Source organism: Geotrypetes seraphini, chromosome 12 (assembly GCF_902459505.1).
Source record: "Geotrypetes seraphini chromosome 12, aGeoSer1.1, whole genome shotgun sequence".
Classification (NCBI taxonomy): domain Eukaryota; kingdom Metazoa; phylum Chordata; class Amphibia; order Gymnophiona; family Dermophiidae; genus Geotrypetes; species Geotrypetes seraphini.
Genome location: NC_047095.1, coordinates 67,114,215 through 67,133,175, shown reverse-complemented (window position 1 = coordinate 67,133,175; position 18,961 = coordinate 67,114,215). Strand labels below are relative to the sequence as shown.

The 18,961-nt window shown below is 45.7% G+C and overlaps 1 protein-coding gene across 3 annotated transcripts in view; it reads left to right on the top strand.

Moving 5' to 3' along the window:
• LOC117346614 (vitamin D3 hydroxylase-associated protein-like) overlaps positions 1-18,961 on the top strand; it is a 60,101-nt gene that overhangs the window by 12,098 nt on the left and 29,042 nt on the right. For 2 of the 3 annotated variants that reach the window (XM_033916479.1, XM_033916481.1), the window contains exons 2-5: positions 7,645-7,755; positions 9,691-9,834; positions 16,788-16,921; positions 18,663-18,869. In XM_033916479.1, the coding sequence (XP_033772370.1) occupies positions 7,645-7,755; positions 9,691-9,834; positions 16,788-16,921; positions 18,663-18,869 (596 nt within the window). Of the gene's footprint in view, positions 1-4,795; positions 5,224-7,644; positions 7,756-9,690; positions 9,835-16,787; positions 16,922-18,662; positions 18,870-18,961 lie in introns of those variants that run through there. The other variant, XM_033916478.1, reaches the window with a different exon arrangement.

The window sequence follows — 18,961 nt, the reverse complement described above, 5'->3', positions numbered from 1 at the left end:
CAGCTGATAGTGAACTCAGATGGATCTGATAAAACCTCAAGATAGAGGGGAGACTTGTGTGGATAATATCTTTTAATGTCTGATGTTTTCAGCAATTAAACGGCTGCTTAAATATTTGTTTCGTAAGGCAAAGAGCTCAAATTTGGGCAATCTTTCTGTATTACTTGGACTGAGCTCACACTGGCTCAGGGGCGTTTTGCATTCTGTTGTAGGAGGTAGTTTTCGGTCCTTGGAGGGCTTAATCTAAGTTTAGACCTCCAGGCAATTGAGGGGAATTAAGTTGCACTAGGTTACACAAGAACACTGGTGAGAGAAATGGAATCTGAACCCTGGCTTTGCTGCATAGTAGAGAATGACACGGTGACAAAATTCATCACCGTTCCCATCCCTGCGGATAACCGTGGGAAACCATCTTCATGTCATTCTTTAAGGAGAGAGGGAAAAATCAGAGTATAATTGGGCACAACCACTGACCCTCAAGCTTTGCTTTGAAGAATGCTGAGATTGAGCAGCAACATTCCAGAGCTGAGATTGTGATGTCATAATGCCTCATTCCACCAGTGCCTAAGAGCCAACCTCATCAGTGATGTCACAATGGCTTCATTATCCTATACTTGGCTCAAATAAGAATCAGAGTATGAATGGCCACAACCACTGACCCGCAAGCTTTGCTTTGAAGAATGCTGGTGTAGAAGGACTCAGGTTGAAACAGACACTATAGAATGACAGTCTCTGGTATTCAGAGCAGATATTGTGATGTCATAATGCCTCATTCCACCAGTGCCTAAGAGCCAATCACATCAGTGATATCACAATGGCTTCATTATCCTTGGCTCCCATAAGAATCAGAGTATGAATGGCCACAACCACTGACCCGCAAGCTTTGCTTTGAAGAATGCTGGTGTAGAAGGACTGAGGTTGAAACAGACACTACAGAATGACAGTCTCTGGTATCCAGAGCAGATATTGTGATGTCATAATGCCTCATTCCACCAGTGCCTAAGAGCCAATCACATCAGTGATATCACAATGGCTTCATTATCCTTGGCTCCCATAAGAATCAGAGTATGAATGGCCACAACCACTGACCCGCAAGCTTTGCTTTGAAGAATGCTGGTGTAGAAGGACCGAGGCTGAAATAGACACTAGAAAATGACATGGGATTATTTCCCGCGGTTATCTGCAGGGATGGGAACGGTGATGAATTTTGTCACCGTGTCATTCTCTACTGCATAGTTCTTTGTCCTCTTAAGAATGGCGACTCTTTTCTCTACCACCCTTCATAACCAAAGATTTCTTCTGAGGATGGATTGCCAAAACAGAGGTCCTTACTCCAGAAGTGCAGGTCTAGGATGAGATCCCTTTATTTAAAAATTAATATACTGTATATTATCTATACAGTTTGCATAATCACAGTCATAAATGTTGGACAAAGAAAACATTTTAACTAATTATCAATACCATACAATTTGATCATTAATCAGATAATACATTAGCAGGTATTTACATTATGTAAACTCTCAACGTCTTCTGACAGTGCAAAATTGCAAAACACCTGGCAGAGCATTGCAGAGTTTCATACCTCCCACCAATAACATATTCCCCCCCAATCCTGGAATGAGAAATTACCATTACCCTCCCCCCCACCTCCAAGCATACTTTCATGTTATTTTCCGACCTCAAACTCCTCCTTGGCTGATAGATTTCAAAAAATCCTTTCAAAACAGCAGGAGATACATGATATAAAATCTGATGTATTATGGACGAGACTTTTAAATGCACTCTTTGCTCCACTGGTAACCGGTGTAACAGTTTCAAAACCGGTGTTATATGAGACATTCTGGGGATGCCTGTAATCAGTCTTGCTGCAGAGCTCTCACTTTCATTGTAGAGACTTCTAAGTACACTTCCCCCTCCGTATTCACGGGGGTTAGGAGCAGAGCCGGCCCGCGAATATTAAAAAACCGTGAATAATATTCGAACCAGTTCTGCCCTAACCCCTGCTTCCCCCGGCTATTTTAAGCCCTTAAAGCCCCCCTGGTGGTCTAGCGGGTTTTCAGGCAGAGGCGATCTTCCCACGCTCCTGCTCCGTGCAGATCGCTCACAGGAAATGGCTGCCTTGAGCTCCTGTAGTCTCTCGAGCCATTTCTTGTGAGTGATCTGCACGGGGCAGGAGCGTGGGAAGATCGCTCCTGCCCCGAAAACCCGCTAGACCACCAGGTAAGGCTTGGGGGGGGGAGGGGGGGGCCTTGCAGGGCTTAAAATAGCCTGAAAAATGAAAATGCATTTTTTGATTTAAACCCACAAATAAGCGAATCCGTAGATCCGGAATTCGCGAATACGGAGGGGGAAGTGTATAGTACATTACAATAATCCACTCTACTCAGAATCAACGCCTGCACAACACTATGAAAATCATAAGCTGGTAACACTGGTTTCAATCTATAGCCCTGTTTAATGGAGTGGCGGAGTTGCAAAGTGGTCTGGGCAGCTGCCTCGGCACCCTGAGGTTGTGAGCTCGATTCCCACCACAGCTCCGTGGGACTCGGGGCAAGTCGCTGAACAACTTAATTGCGCCAAGTACCTGAAGGCCTACACCCAACCCCTGAAGGCCTGCACCCCCCCAGAAGGACTATATCTCCCTCTCAAAGGTGGGGTGGTGGGGAAGGAGGGAGAGATGCTGGATGAAAGGGTAGATGAGAAAAGGTGACTCTGTGAATGGAGACAAAAAAAAAGGAAAGATGCCACACCTCCGGGGGAGGGAAGGGAAACGGAAGGGGAGGACAGAGATGGCAGATGGATGGTTAGCACAGAGAAAGAAGAAGACCCTGGCAAGCAAGTTATTAGAAGACAACCAGAGCCTGGGACCAACAAGATTTGAATATTGACCAGACAACAAAAGGTAGAAAAAATCATTTTATTTTCTGTTTTGTGATTGCAATATGTCAGATTTGAAATGTATCCTGCCAGAGCTGGTGTTAGACCGCAAACGTGAGCTAGGATTTAACAGAGAGAGGAAAAGTCTTTTTTGTTTGTTTATTTTGTTTACACCACAGCGCCAGTGTGGTTAGGAGAAGGCAAAGGGGGTGAAGAGGCTATAAAATAAACCCACCAGGATGTTTGAAAAAAACACCCAATTGGGCAGGAAAATCGAATCGAATCGAAAACAGGCTGTATCGAATCAAAATTTTTTTCCCTGAATCGGGCAGCACTAGTTTGCACTTCTGTCTTAGCCTTTGGACCTTGGAATGGGGAGAGATGGCATCCTCAGTACTTTATAATGCAAGGGAAACGAGGATTTGGTCAGACTTTTGAAGGGTCTGCAGAAGAAAAATATTGTATAGGCCGGGGAAATGGAAACTTTTCTTCCTTCTATTTTTGTGAATGGCAAGGCTGAGGATGTTCAGTTAAAATATGTGCTTTATAAGAAAATATAATAATGTGTTTTATAAAGTTTATAAGCATTGCTGGCCTACCCGATGAGGTGTTCCTAGTGGTGGTGGTGGTGGCAGCGAGTCAATGTGTTGAGAGGAAGAGGTGGTCTGGAAAATTCTGCTGAGCAAACTCTGGGCCCATTTCCACCCCCCAGTTAGTCCACTCTACTCAACTGGTTCACACACTGAGTGGGTCTTTGGGTGTTGTGCCTGGGTAGTTGTTTTGGGATCTCTTCCAGTGGTTTGTCAGTATCTCCTTGTGGTCCAAGGAAGGAAACTTTGTTAACTTTAGCATTGATCTTCAGAATATGTTTGTAACAGCGCTGCTTGTGTGGAATTAGGCTATGTAGTGATCAAAAGAAAAAAAAAAACAGACCTTTGTACATTTTTGCACTGTATGGTGGGTGTATGAGGAGATTCACATTTCCTGCACAGCTAAGTCCTTGTGAAGTTATCTTGTTCTTTCTGTATTTGACATCTAGCAAGGTCTCTGTTTGGAAGGAAAGATCTAAGTTATGGTAAAAGCAGATAGCGTTGCTGGTTTTAAAAAGGTTTGGACAAATTCCTGGAGGAAAAGTCCATAGTCTGTTATTAAGACATGGGGGAAGCGTCTGCTTGCCCTGGATCAGTAGCATGGAATGTTGCTACTCTTTGGGTTTTGACCAGGTATTAGTGTCCTGGATTGGCTACCATGAGAATGGGCTACTGGGCATGATGGACCATTGGTCTGACCCAGTTAGGCTATTCTTATGTTATGTTCTCATCTGTAGGGGCCTTTGGTTTCACTTCTTATTTTAATGTATTTTTTTTCTGGGAACTTATCAGTGTTTTTTATAATGGGAACAAAAATGGAAGAGAATTAATGTGTGTGGAATGGGGGGGTAACTAATTTCTTCAGCTAAATAAGTTTACTTTGGTGTTCAGATGCCAGGCCATTCCTGGAGAGGAATGAGGGCTGAGTCAGGGGCATCAAAGTCCCTCGAGGGACGCAATCCAGTGGGGTTTTCAGGATTTCCCTAATGAATGAAAATGCATTGAAAGCAGTGCATGCAAATAGATCTCATCCATATTCATTAGGGGAATCCTGAAAACCCGACTGGATTGGTTCCCAGTGGAACAGCCTAGGGAACTGAAATAAGTCCAAAATGAGTGTGGAGGCAGAGAAAGACCAAGAGCGGCTTCTTTAATCCGCAGGGACTCTCTGATTTTCTCTGCAGCAACATTTCTCTTGGCTCCTGGGCCAGACAAAAAGTTTCCATGTGGACAGGACTGTGGGAAGGTGCAAGGTGGTTCCGATTCCGGACTGGATTCCATGGGAGCTGCAACCCCCCCCCCCCCCGATAAAGGAGGAAAGTGCAGGGGTGGGGGGAGGGCACCGCAGCCCCTCGAGCGTTGAAAAAGAAGCAACTTTGACTCCGGGGAACCCAGTTTGGGAAATGATCTGGCTCCAATCCCACTCTTGGAACATCCAGGCCAGGCTTTGCGCTGCGCTGGCCAGATAACGGCTGGGCTGGGCTGAGTTGTTCGGAGCATCAGTAGCCGGGTGACGGCAGCTGCAGCCAGAAGCGTCCCGGGGTCGGACATGCATCTGACGCCCCTGAGCCAATATGTGCCCGAGGTGGCCCCGCAGCAGCTTCTGCTCGCCGGCCTCTGCTGCTTGGTGGCCACTTGGCTGCTGCTCCGCTGGCTGAGGCGGGGGCGGGCGGAGCGGGGCATCGAGCGAGCCCGGAGGCACCGCCAGGACGCCCTGGGCCAGATGCGAGGGGCCGTGGGTCGCTTCCAGGAGCGGGTAAGCCGGGTCGCTTTGAAACCGGGGGTGGGGCACCAGAAGACTTTTTGCTTTCGTTCCGGAATGAAAGTTATTAAGGCAGCTTGAGGTGTAAAGAGTGCGCACATCTGCGAAAGCCATCGCGCTTTATTGCGCGCTAGTTACGAAACGCGCGTTTGCATTCCTATCCTGAACTCCTGCTATAGTCTCGCTGTTCACAGTACAAAAACATCTTTCTCGAAAGAATAATACAAAAAAATAACACTAAGTTAGGCCAATTAAAAAAGGTATTGTTTGATTAGCTTTCCAAGTTAACCCCTTCAGATCAGAGAAAGAAGAGGCTACCTTCGAAAGCTAATCATAAGGTGATGAAGGTGAGTTTTTTTCCCCTTTTTATTTCTACATATTATCTTGAAGAGTGGACTAACATGGCCACCACACCATTTCACTTCGAAAAAGCGTGAAACCATAATGCATAGCGATCAGTTTGCTTTGTGAATTTAGCCCAAAGTTTCTCTGACAGTTTTTTTTTTCTATTCTGTCTTTGAGAATGTGTACCACTGTGTCATAAATCTGGGGTGATAAAGACTTGTGGACAGTGGTGTACCAGGGGGGCAGGGGGGGGGGAGGTCCACCCCGGGTGCCGCCCCGGGTGCCGCCCCAAGGGGGTGCACAGCCGGCCACCTTCCCTATTCTGCTGCTGCTTTCCTTAACCAGCAGCAGCAGCAGTAAACAGGGGTGTCCGCGAGTGCTCACTCTGGTGGTTCTTCAGCTTCTGGCCGGTTCCCCTGCTCAAAGCCGAAAAGGCTTCAGACGCAGCCCCGGATCGCATGAGGTGTAGACGCCCGTGGCTTTGAGCAGGGGAACTGACCAGAAATGCTGGGCTGGGAAGAGAAATGTTGCTGCTGCACAGGGAAGGGGGGGGGGGGGTGAGGGGAGAAATGCTGCTGCTGCAGCATCCAATTGGGGAAAGAGAGGGAAGGAGGGAGAAGGAAGATGGGAGAGGAACCAGAGATGCCAAGTCCGAGGGAGGGACCAGACCATTGAAGGGGAGGAAGAGATGCCATGGCATGTGGTGAGAGAAAGGAAGGAGATAGAGATACTAGACCATGGTGTGGAGTGGGAAGGAAGGAAGGAAAGGAGAAGAGAAAGAGAGAGATGCCAAAGCTTAGGGGAGGGGGTGGAGACTGAAAAATGGAGAGGGGGTGAAGCTGAAATGAATCATGTGCAAAGGAGAGAAGGGACACAGGATATACAGTTTATTGAAGGGACATAGAAAGAGGGAAGATGCCATATGGAAGAGAGGGTAGACAGTAGATGGAAGGGGTAGAGAGAGAGAGGGCAGAAGCTGGGTGGAAGGGGAAAAGAGAGGGCAGATGTTGCATGGAAGGGAGAGATGACAAACGCTGTATAGAAAGAAGAGATCAAAGAGAAGATGATTAAAGCAGAGATGACAAAAGGTAGAAAGATTTTTTGTTGTTGCTTTACTTAGGGCTCCTTTTATCAAGCTGCGGTAGGGGTTTAACGCGCGGAATACCGCGCATTAAATTGCCTGCCGCGCTAGTCGCTAATGCCTCCATTGATGAGGCGTTAGTTTATTGGCATGCCGTGGGGGTTAGCGCGTGATGAAATGTCTGACGCGCTAACCCTGCTAGCGCAATTTGCTAAAAGGAGCCCTTAGAATCAAGTAGTATTGTAACTGTATTGATAAAAGTTTATAAATAGGAAATGGAAATAAGGCAATTTTTTGGACTAAACCCCTTTCCTCAGGTCAGGACAGGATACCATAACAGCAGTATACTGTACTGTTCTGAAGAAAGATTTGGCCTCTGAAAGGTAATTGAAAAATGGATTAGTCCAATAAAATGGTATTTTCTTATTTCTCAGTATTTGTTTTATTTTTATTTGTTAATTTGTAAAGTGGTGATTGTTATGTATCAGTTTTTTCAAATTTACATCTACTGTCTTTATATTTTGCACAGTATTAGGGGACATGTGTCACTGTTTTTGTGGTGTTGCATTGTATGCAGAGTCTGGTTTCTTGGCGGTTCAGTTTAACTTTTGTCTACATATTTCTATTTTTAGTTTGTGATTATTCCATATTGGGCGAGGGTGTATCTGTCTGTGTGTATGAAAGGGACATGGCTTTCTGATAGCATCGACTGTACTGGATCAATTGACTGTGCAGGATCTGGTTTGTTTAGTTTTACAATGTATGTGTTGGTGTTCTAGTGCTCACTGCAGTGTTTAAGATGCTGCCTTTTCCTAGGTACACTCTTGTTTTGCGATATGTGGATTGTTACTAAAATTTAAATGTGTGTGTGTGTCAAAAAATGATGGGCCCCGGGTATCACATATGCTATGTACGCCACTGCTCGTGGGCATGCATATCAGCTTAGATAACATTTGCCTGACTTTCTCATGTTTTTCTGGTTCTTTCAGCATCCTGAGGTGCACTCTGAGGTCCTGTCGCTCTCTCTTGTACAGCTGGCTGGGAAGCTGAGAGATGGCTCTCTCTCTCCAGAGAGTGCCCTCTATACCTACATGGGAAAGGTGAGAGGGAGACGCTTCCTTTGTCATTTCTTCTCGTTGTATGCATGTCCATTATTAGTACAGGTCTGTATGCAAAATCCCAAAGTGGTGCAGAAAGATGATGAAAATAGTGTGTCCTGAACCAATTACAAAGACCTGAAGTGGCTCATGTGAACTGGTGACTAGCCCTGCATAATGTTTGCTTGTAGCTTGCAGCCTGGCCACATGGGGGCAGTCAAAGTACAGATAACTTTGACTGAACTTGCAGAATTACTCGGGGGAGGGGTGTGTGTGAAACTGGTCATATCTCTTGAGTAAGGTTACCAGATTTTACGATTGTAAAATCCGGACCTATGGCCCCACCCCTCAACCTCTTCTCGTGCTCGGCAGAGGGCATATGCGATTTGCAAACGTGTGTGCGACATCACGCGCACAGATGCCCTCCTGACGCAGTCCCGAGCTGGAAGCTTTTCAAAACCTGGCCAAAGTGCCAGATTTTGAAAAGATGCACGGACAGCCCTCTAAAAAGAGGAACCCCCCCCCGCGAATCTTGAAAAACTACGAATACGATTTTTCATGGGGGAGACTGAAGAGGGTAGCAAGAGAGCAGCTGGAGCACCGCGAGTGAAGGAAATCACTCGCGGTATGCTTCGACCTTCTCTTCCTGCACTAAGCCGGGCCTTATCCAATCAGGAGCTGTGTGTCAAAGCAGCTCCTGATTGGATAAGGCCCGACTTAGTGATTTCCTGCACTCGCGGCGCTCCAGCTGCTCTCTCCTGCTGCCCTCTCTTTGTCGGCAGTTCGCTGTTGGGAAAATACCCCGAATAACCTGGACCGCCGACTGCAAACGACCGGAGGAACACTGTTTAGAATTTGAGGTTGTATTTTCTCATTTGTCTGATCTTTATAGTACCTGAAAAGTGTCTTGTCAGACTTTATCCAGCTGTACTGTGTAAATATCCTAGTAATATAATGCATCCTGTACGCATTTTGATTTCGTTTTCAAAGGAAGGGGGCCAGCTAGATAACTTTAGGGCTGACATTTCACACATCCTCTAAGCAGCTAAATCGAGGCACCTCCATTTCGCCAGATTTAGACACTCCAGTTGTGAGAATTCCATGGTTCGTTTGGGAGTGGTGGTGTGAATCGACCTTTCTAAGTTTAGCCAGCTGCATTTTTGTCACATCCTAGCATGGATATTAGGGGGAAGAGTGTAGGTGCGGTGGTTGGAGCTACAGTCTCAGCACCCTGAGATTATGGGTTCAACCCCACATTGCTCCTTGTGACCCTGGGCATGTCACTTAATCCCCCCCCCCCATTGCCCCAGGTACACTAGATAGACAGGGAAAAAAATGCTCAAGTACCTGAATAAATTCATGTAAATGTTCTGAGCTCCCCTGCAAAAACAGTATTATAAAAAGGAAAACCATCGGCCTCTTTACCCCCTGAATAGCTTTTAGGCTCATTGTCTCTCCGCCTCCCAAGACATTATAATCTGAGTGAATGGGCTGTTTTGGAAAATGCCCACCCTCCTGCTGGTTAAACACTTAGTTTGGCTGTTGGCTCTGTTAAGCTTTTCCTTCAGCTGCTCTTTGATGCCTCCCCCATCCCAGAAGATCCTGCACTAGGCATCTGCTTTGCCCTGCCTTGGCGATTTTCTTTCTGAGAATCAATCCCTTTGTGGTAAGCACTTTCCAATTACATTGACAGATCGGATAAGTAACACAAAGCACTTCCAACAGACCCAGAGCAAAGGAAAAATGCACGAGCCTGACCCGGAGGAGGTCAAGCGAGTAAGTTTTGCTGACAGCTGTGCCTCGTCTCTCCCAGGCTTTACTCTCGGCATGTGCCAGGCACATATCTGGAGTTTGGCAGTAAAGTTCTCTGTTCAAAGATGATACATCGTTCTTGCTAGGCTTTTCATTTCCCCTTGTCTGCTTGATTTTTGTTTCAAGGCCTTGGAGGTGAACAGGGAGCTGAACTGTTTGACGGACTTTCTCCCCGAGTGCGAAGCGCAGCTCCAGGAACTCAAGAATCGGAGAGAAAAGGGTTTGCTTTACGGAGTCCCGATAAGCTTGAAGGACAATGTGGGCTACAAGGTATCGTATCTTCTGTTACAACATTAACTTCCTCGTTTGCAGTTTGGTCATTTTGGATTCCACAGATATGATCGTTCTAGGGTTGCTGAATTCTTGCAACATTCCTTCAGCTTTCCGAGATCAGGATGACGTCGGCCCTGGCATTTGCTGAAACTGGCAGAGGTTGGTTCTTATTGCGTGCCACCCCTTAAACTAGACCCTGCAATTACCCTACCCTCTAAAGCTTTTCCACCATCGAAAGTACCTACTCAGAGGCTAGCTTGGAGCTAGCAGCTCTTACCCCACAATCCTCCACCTCCCCCACTCTCAACCATCTCCTATTTATACCACCTCCTGTAAACACTAAACTAGAAAATGACACAGGGTCAAATTTTTGCCCGTCCCCACAGGAACTCATTTTCCTCAACCCGGTGAGTTCTTTTCCTGTTCCTGTCCTCTTCCTGCAAGCTCTATCTTCCATCTGCACAAGCCTCCAAACACTTTAAAACAGGGGTGTCAAAGTCCCTCCTCGAGGGCCACAATCCAGTCGTGTTTTCAGGATTTCCCCAATGAATATGCTTGAGATCTATTTGCATGCCCTGCTTTCATTGTATGCTAATAAATATCATGCATATTCATTGGGGGAAATCCTGAAAACACGACTGGATTGTGGCCCTCAAGGAGGGACTTTGACACCCCTGCTTTAAAATCGTAAGTATCTAAGGCAGGGATCTCAAAGTCCCTCCTTAAGGGCCGCAATCCAGTTGGGTTTTCAGGATTTCCCCAATGAATATGCATTGAAAGCAGTGCATGCACATAGATCTCATGCTTATTCATTGGGGAAATCCTGAAAACCCGACTGGATTGCGGCCCTCAAGGAGGGACTTTGAGACCCCTGGCTAAGGCTTGTGTGGTTAACGCAGAGCTTACAGGAATGGGATGGGGACAGTGACACGGACAAAACTCGCAGGGATGAGGAAAAATTTGTCCCCATGTCATTCTCTACACTGTACCACTCTAGAAATCAAAATGTAATGAAAGTGAGCCAAGTATAGGACATTCAAGTCATTGTGACGTAATCGATGAGGTTGGCTCTTATTGGTGGAATTAGGCATTATGATGTCACAATACCAGCTCTGGTTATCAGAGGCTGAAGCTTTTCACACTATTTACTCAATTTTCTATACTGTTCTCCCAAGTAGAGAATGACGCAGTGCCAAATTTTTCCCTGTCCCTGTGGGAGCCCATTTTCTCTTCCCAAAGACTTCTTTTCCTGTCCCTGCCCTATTCCTGCAAGCTCTGTCTACATTTGCACAAGCCACAAACACTTTAAAATCATAAACGTCTGAGGCTTGTGTGGTTAAGGCAGAGCTTACAGGAATGGGGCAAGGACTGGGAAAAATTTGTACCCATGTCATTCTCTACTCCAAACACTTAACCCTGTAGGCCTCACGAGCAAAGCTGTCCTCACCTTATCTCCTGTAAGTCAGGGACACACAGAAACGAAACGCATGCAAAGGGGTTGGAGAAGTTCACAAGCCATGCTCTGCGTGCCTTCTCCAGTTATTCAAATTATAAAACCATTTCCATGAATAATGTTGTCTTCCATGCTATTTCAGTAGGTCTAGAGGTGAGAAGATGGTTGGTCAAAGGGTTTTGTTGCAAGACACTTTATGGAGAATTGCAGTGAACAGTGACATGCTTCAGATTCTTACTAGGGAAAACAGATGTTCTTAAAGTCCCTTGCCAGTTTCCATTTTAAGCCTCCGCTGCCAGTCCAAGGTCCCAGCCGTGACATAATACCTTTCTTTCAAGTCCTAAGGCGCTGGGTTTAAATACGGACTTGGTGTAAGGTTTCTGCTAAACAGAGACTGAATAGTACGTCAAATTTTGGGCCATGGTGTCATAATGGCTGTGCCGAGATTCGGGAAACTTGGATCACCTCTGCTCTTAGACATGTCATACTGACCTTACGCAAATACAAGAAGTTCAGTTCGTAATATAGAAACGAGGCAGGGTAGGAGAGAACGTGAAGACGGGTGATTTCTGAAAGTCTATAAACGAAGAAGGGGTTGGAAAATTTTCTGTGGAGGGAAAGTCCATAGTCTGTTATTGAGACAGACATGGGGATGCCACTGCTTGCCCTGGATCGGTAGCATGGAATGTTGCTACTCTTTGGGATTCTAGAATCTCGTTACTCTGGGATTTTGGGAATCTTGCTATTCTTTGGGATTCTGTATGGAATGTTGCTACTATTTTTGGATTTTTGCCAGATTTTATTTATTTCCCAAACATTTTTAATCCGCCTTTATGCAAGGCGGCTCACAGTATTACGTAGATATTTCAGGATTTGCACAATACATCAGCAAAAATTGTAAAGATTATACCATCTCAACCTATAAATTATCTCAATCGCTCACTTACTACATTACTTCAATCAAGCAACACAAATCTAATAACCTGCAAAAAAGATGATAGTCAAAAAAGTAAAATATTAACTCAAGAAGCAGAATATGGTGCTCCCCCGCAAATTCACGGTCGGCGGTTCGTGGTCCCGATCATTCGCGGTATTTTCCGAAATCACTCGCTGTATGCTCCGACCACCTCTTTCCTGTACTAAAGTCGGGCTTTGACACGCAGCTCCTGATTGGTAAGGCCTGACTTCAGTACAGGAAGAGGCGGTCGGAGCATGCAGCGAGTGATTTCCTTCACTCGCCGGTGCTCCGGCTGCCCTCTCCTGTCTCCCCTGCCTAAAAACCGTATTCGAAAATTCATACTGTATTAGCTTAAAGCTTGAACAAACAAATGTGTGATAGTAGTGACCTGGCTTGGCCACTGTGGAAACGGGATTCTGGGCTAGATGGGCCATTGGTCTGACCCAGTCAGGCTATTCCTTTTTTTTTTTATTTTATTAATAAATGTTTATTAAAAATTTTGAAATATACAAATCAAAGTATGAATATCAGGGACGGCTCAAGATAAAACAATCATAGTAACATACATAGTAACATAGTAGATGACGGCAGATAAAGACCCGAATGGTCCATCCAGTCTGCCCAACCTGATTCAATTTAAATTTTTATTTTTTATTTTTTCTTCTTAGCTATTTCTGGGCGAGAATCCAAAGCTTTACCCGGTACTGTGCTTGGGTTCCAACTGCCAAATTCTCTGTTAAGACTTACTCCAGCCCATCTACACCCTCCCAGCCATTGAAGCCCTCCCCAGCCCATCCTCCACCAAACGGCCATATACAGACACAGACCGTGCAAGTCTGCCCAGTAACTGGCCTAGTTCAATCTTTAATCTTATTTTCTGATTCTAAATCTTCTGTGTTCATCCCACACTTCTTTGAACTCAGTCACAGTTTTACTCTCCACCACCTCTCTCGGGAGCGCATTCCAGGCATCCACCACCCTCTCCGTAAAGTAGAATTTCCTAACATTGCCCCTGAATCTACCACCCCTCAACCTCAAATTATGTCCTCTGGTTTTACCATTTTCCTTTCTCTGGAAAAGATTTTGTTCTACGTTAATACCCTTTAAGTATTTGAACGTCTGAATCATATCTCCCCTGTCTCTCCTTTCCTCTAGGGTATACATATTCAGGGCTTCCAGTCTCTCCTCATACATCATCTTCTGGCATCTTCAGACTTACACAGATTCCCAACAATACATGCTCAGAGCACAAAGAAAACCCAGCATAACAACCAAGCCCCCAATACTCATCCATAACCAGAACTCCACAGACCACCCCCCACCCCCAAGCTCCACATCCCGCAAAGAGGGATCTCCTGTTGGTTCTTCAGAAGAGTCCCCCCGATCCACAACCCCCCTCCCCCACAGAAGTAAGCTCAAAATAAAGAATCAACTTTGTCATAAGAACATAAGAACATAAGAAATGCCTCTACTGGGTCAGACCATGAGGTCCATTGTGCCCAGCAGTCCGCTCACGCGGCGGCCCAACAGGTCCAGGACCTGTGCAGTAATCCTCTATCTATACCCCTCTATTCCCTTTTCCAGCAGAAAGTTGTCCAATTCCCTCTTGAACCCCAGTACCGTACTCTGCCCTATCACGCCCTCTGGAAGCGCATTCCAGGTGTCCACCACACGCTGGGTAAAGAAGAACTTCCTAGCATTCGTTCTGAATCTGTCCCCTTTCAACTTTTCCGAATGCCCTCTTGTTCTTTTATTTTTTGAAAGTGTGAAGAATCTGTCCCTCTCTACTCTCTCTATGCCCTTCATGATCTTGTAAGTCTCTATCATATCTCCTCTAAGTCTTCTCTTCTCCAGGGAAAAAAGTCCCAGCTTTTCCAATCTCTCAGCGTATGAAAGGTTTTCCATCCCTTTTATCAGACGTGTCGCTCTCCTCTGAACCCTCTCGAGTATCGCCATATCCTTCTTAAGGTACGGCGACCAATATTGGATGCAGTACTCCAGATGCGGACGCACCATTGCTCGATACAATGGCAAGATAACTTCTTTCGTTCTGGTTGTAATACCCTTTTTGATGATGCCTAGCATTCTATTTGCCTTCTTAGCAGCCGCTGCACACTGTGCCGACGGCTTCATTGTCAAGTCCACCATCACCCCCAGGTCTCTTTCTTGGGTACTCTCATTTAAAAACATCCCTCCCATCGTATAGTTGTACCTCGGGTTTCTGTTTCCCACATGTAATACTTTACATTTCTCAACATTGAACTTCATCTGCCATCTCGTTGCCCATTCCCCTAGTTTGTTCAAGTCCCTTTGCAGTTTTTCACAGTCTTCTTTAGTCCGAGCTCTACTAAATAGTTTAGTGTCATCTGCAAATTTTATTATCTCACACTTCGTCCCTGTTTCCAGATCATTTATGAATACATTAAATAGCAGCGGCCCTAGTACTGAGCCCTGCGGGACCCCACTCGTGACCTTCCTCCAGTCCGAGTAGTGGCCCTTCACTCCCACCCTCTGTCTCCTACCCGCCAACCAGCTTCTGATCCATCTATGTACATCTCCTTCCACCCCATGGTTCTTCAGTTTCCGGAGTAGGCGTTCATGGGGCACCTTGTCAAAGGCTTTTTGGAAATCAAGATATATGATGTCTATGGGGTCTCCATTGTCCATCCGTTTGTTAATTCCTTCGAAGAAGTGCAATAAGTTAGTTAGGCAAGATCTTCCCTTGCAGAAACCGTGTTGGCTGGTTATCAGAAGTTTGTTTCTTTCAAAATGTTCATCAATTTTTTCTTTTATCAGTGTTTCTGCCATTTTCCCCGGTACCGAGGTCAGACTCACTGGTCTGTAATTTCCTGGGTCACCTTTTGATCCCTTTTTAAAGATGGGCGTAACATTGGCTATCTTCCAGTCCTCCGGGATCACGCCTGTTTTCAGGGATAGATTGCAAATTTGCTGCAGTAGTTCCGCTATCTCCTCCTTTAATTCTTTCAGAACCCTTGGATGGATTCCGTCCGGACCCGGGGATTTGTCTGTTTTTAATTTATCTATCTGCCTGTGTACATCTTCAAGGCTCACTTCCATGGTTGTTAATTTTTCTGCCTGATTTCCATTGAAGAATTGTTCAGGTTCCGGAATGCTGGATGTGTCTTCGTTTGTAAATACAGATGAAAAGAACGCGTTAAGTCTTTCTGCCACTTCTTTCTCCTCCTTCACCACTCCCTTCTTGTCACCATCGTCCAGCGGTCCCACATCCTCCCTAGCCGGTTGCTTCCCTTTAACATATCTAAAGAACGGTTTGAAATTTTTTGCTTCCCTGGCTAGCCTCTCTTCATACTCTCTTTTGGCTTTTCGAACCACTCGGTGACATTCTTTTTGATACTTCCTGTTCTCTTTCCAGTTCCCCTCAGTTTTGTCCTTTTTCCATTTCCTGAATGAATTTTTCTTATTGCCTATCGCTTCCTTCACTGTTTTGGTTATCCACGCCGCGTCCTTTATTCGACTCTTTTTGCACCCCTTTCTGAATCTGGGGATATATAGATTTTGCGCCTCGCTCACCGTGTTCTTGAGAAAAGACCAGGCAAGTTCTACCTTTTGCCATTTTTTTGAAGTGTTCCTAAGTTTCTTCCTTACCATTTCCCTCATTGCTTCGTAGTTTCCTTTCCTGAAGTTTAAAGTTGTCGCTATGGTTCTCTTTCCTTTCGGTATTCCTACCTCAACCTTGAACTTGATCACATTATGATCGCTGTTTCCCAACGGTCCCACTACCTCTACTTCTTTAGCAGGTCCCCTTAACCCATTTAGGATTAGATCCAGAGTGGCATTTCCTCTCGTCGGTTCTCTGACAAGCTGCTCCATGAAACAATCTTGTATAACCTCTAAGAATTCTGTAACGTCCAAGTCCGGGTATAGTAACCATGACGCTTTAGTGGGCGCCTGCTTCCAATGAGCGGCAATCAAGCACTTAGCTGCCGCCAGACCCCAGCGTCGAAGCTTAGTTTGCCAAGAAGGGGAACATACATTTAGAAAGGCCTAGCAAACAACCCTGCGGAGAAAAAGGCATAATTAGTTGTAACAGTTGTGATAAGCAACCCACCACCTGCCTCCAGAAAGGCTATAGCATGGGGCAATCCCACCAAATATGTAAAAATGTCCCCAGGGCATTCCCACATCTCCAGCATAGGGCCGAAGCACTAGGAAACATACGGTGGAGACGCACCGGTGTATAATACCACCTTGTAAAAACTTTATAGGCATTTTCCTGAATAAGTACACAAGATGAGGCCTTTCCTACTTCAACATGAATTGCAGCCCACTCATGAGCAGTCAGTCAGGCTATTCTTATGTTCTTTATGGTCTTAAAATTAGAGCAGAGAAAAATGAAACTTGCTTAGGAATATGATCAAAGATAACAGTAGAACCAAAATGAGAGAGAGAGAGGGGATCCTGAATTTTGTTTTGTTTTCCTACTCTAGGCTGTGTAATGTCTGCATCATTTTGGCTAAATTTGTGCCCAGCCCTCTGTGTTTTTTGTCTTTTCCCCAGGGACACGATTCGCACTGTGGTCTTGTTCACTATCTCGGCATGACTGATCCGGAAGATTCTGTGGTGGTGCAAGTGCTGAAGCAACAGGGGGCAATTCCGTTTATCAAAACCAACATCCCGCAGTCCATGATCAAGTAAGTTAGTCTTCTGAAAGCAGCTACTGGACTCTGATTGGTGGGCTGGGACGTATCGTGAGCCCCTCCTGAAATAAATGTGGGAGAGGGAGGTGTGGAGAACAAGACTGAGCAGCTGAAATGGGCTCTCGGTGGTGGTGGTGGTGGTGGTGAGGGGGCTACAATACCTTTTCATTGGGCAAACAAGAGAATTGCGATGAGGATGTACTTAACCTTTTGAGACCACCAAGTCGCATCTGATAAACTATAGGAAGTGGCAACTCATTTACTTTACCACTTTTGTTCCTAAAAGTATCTTCTCTTTTTAAAAATTGTGTTAGTGTTACATTATACAACTGTATCAACATTTCTTCGTGCTGTAAACCAAGTTGACCTATTGACATATGCATCCATTAAAAAGTCAACTAGATAAATGACGTGTCAATAAAACACTTAGGGACAGATTCTGCAACCAAAACTAGTGCCAATCACATGTCAGTCAAGCGCGATTACAGAATCGCGGCCAGGTCAAACGTAGGTGCTGGAAATGTAGGCAAGGGTGCGATTCCCATCATACACTTCTGGCGCCTGTGTTTGATGGGAGTTGCACCAATAGAGGTGCACCTACCAGTGCTTAAGGTCATTTCTGGCATTAACCACACCTCCGTTGACCTAGGGCACCAGTAGGCATCTTCGTAGATGAGATTCTGGCACTGGAAGGTACCTTATGATTTTATTTGCTTTTAAATGTGGCAGTCAATGACCACATCGCTTAAAGGCAATTAAAACCACTGCCACCCATCTTCCTGTGCCGCTTCCAGAATCGGGACCTTAAAGGCCAATTCTCTACAGGGCACCTCAGTCTAGGCGCCCCAATGCCATACTCTTGGCACCAATTCTGTATCGTCCCAAGACCCATTGTAAAATACTGGCATGAGTTCAGCACTGGTGTGCCTTCTTACACCATGCCAATGTCTGGCCAACACGCTTAACAGGAAGAAAACACATGTGCACATCCTCTTGAAGGTAGGCGCTATGGCACTTGATGTTACCTTCTATAACAGTGGTTCTCAACCAGTGTCGAGGCACAGCGGTGGTACCAAACTTTGACTGATGGACAGCGCGTGTGCACTCTTAACAACTTTGTGTGTGATGGGTCGGAAGTTGAGAACCAAGACGCCAAGTCTTCCGTTACTAGCTTCAACTTCTATTGCCAGTCCCAGCTGGAAATATTGTTGGCCTCCAGTCTGTTCCTGACCTCCACACCCTCCCCCCCCACACACCCCAGTGTTATATAGACCCTGGCGTCTGTATTTCTCTTGTGTCACTATTGGGCAATGATGACATGATATAGAGGGTTTCTTCAGTGTTGTTGCAACAGAATAATGGTCGAGAACCACTGCCTTCTAGAATAGCTCCTATACCATTGTCCCTTTTGAGTCTCTTATCGGGGTAAAATGAGGTAGCAGCCTCTTGCTCTTCCCCTCCCCCATTAGATTACTGCGGTCTTAAAGCATGTGGGAAGTAGCTTCTCTTTTGAATGATAAGGCTTCCATGAGAGCTACGCCAAGTGTGCAAGTTTTTGATGGATTTTTACAGCATTCTAGATTATGGAAAATCAGGTGTTCAGTAGCAACTCCTGAGTGACCAAGGTTGAAGTCCCCTGTCTAGTTTAGGAAGGCCTTAAGGAAGGTGTCATGTGCCTGGGAACTACAGGGGAGTCGCTTCCACCTCTAACTTAACCTCTTGTCACTTATTCTAGCTTTGACTGTAGCAACTCCATTTTTGGCCAGACTCTCAATCCTCACAACCACAAGAAGACCTGTGGTGGCTCCACAGGAGGAGAGGCAGCTTTGATTGCTGGCGGAGGCTCCATTCTGGGCATTGGGACTGACGTTTTGGGCAGCATTCGGATGCCTTGCAGCTTCTGCGGGGTCTGTGGGCTCAAGCCCTCGGGAAACCGGCTGAGGTACAACTTGCGTGTCCTGGATACTTGTTTTGCTGAAGGAACGTTTGTTGGTTTTTTGTTTTTTTTTAATGTGATCTCCGTACAGGATGTTC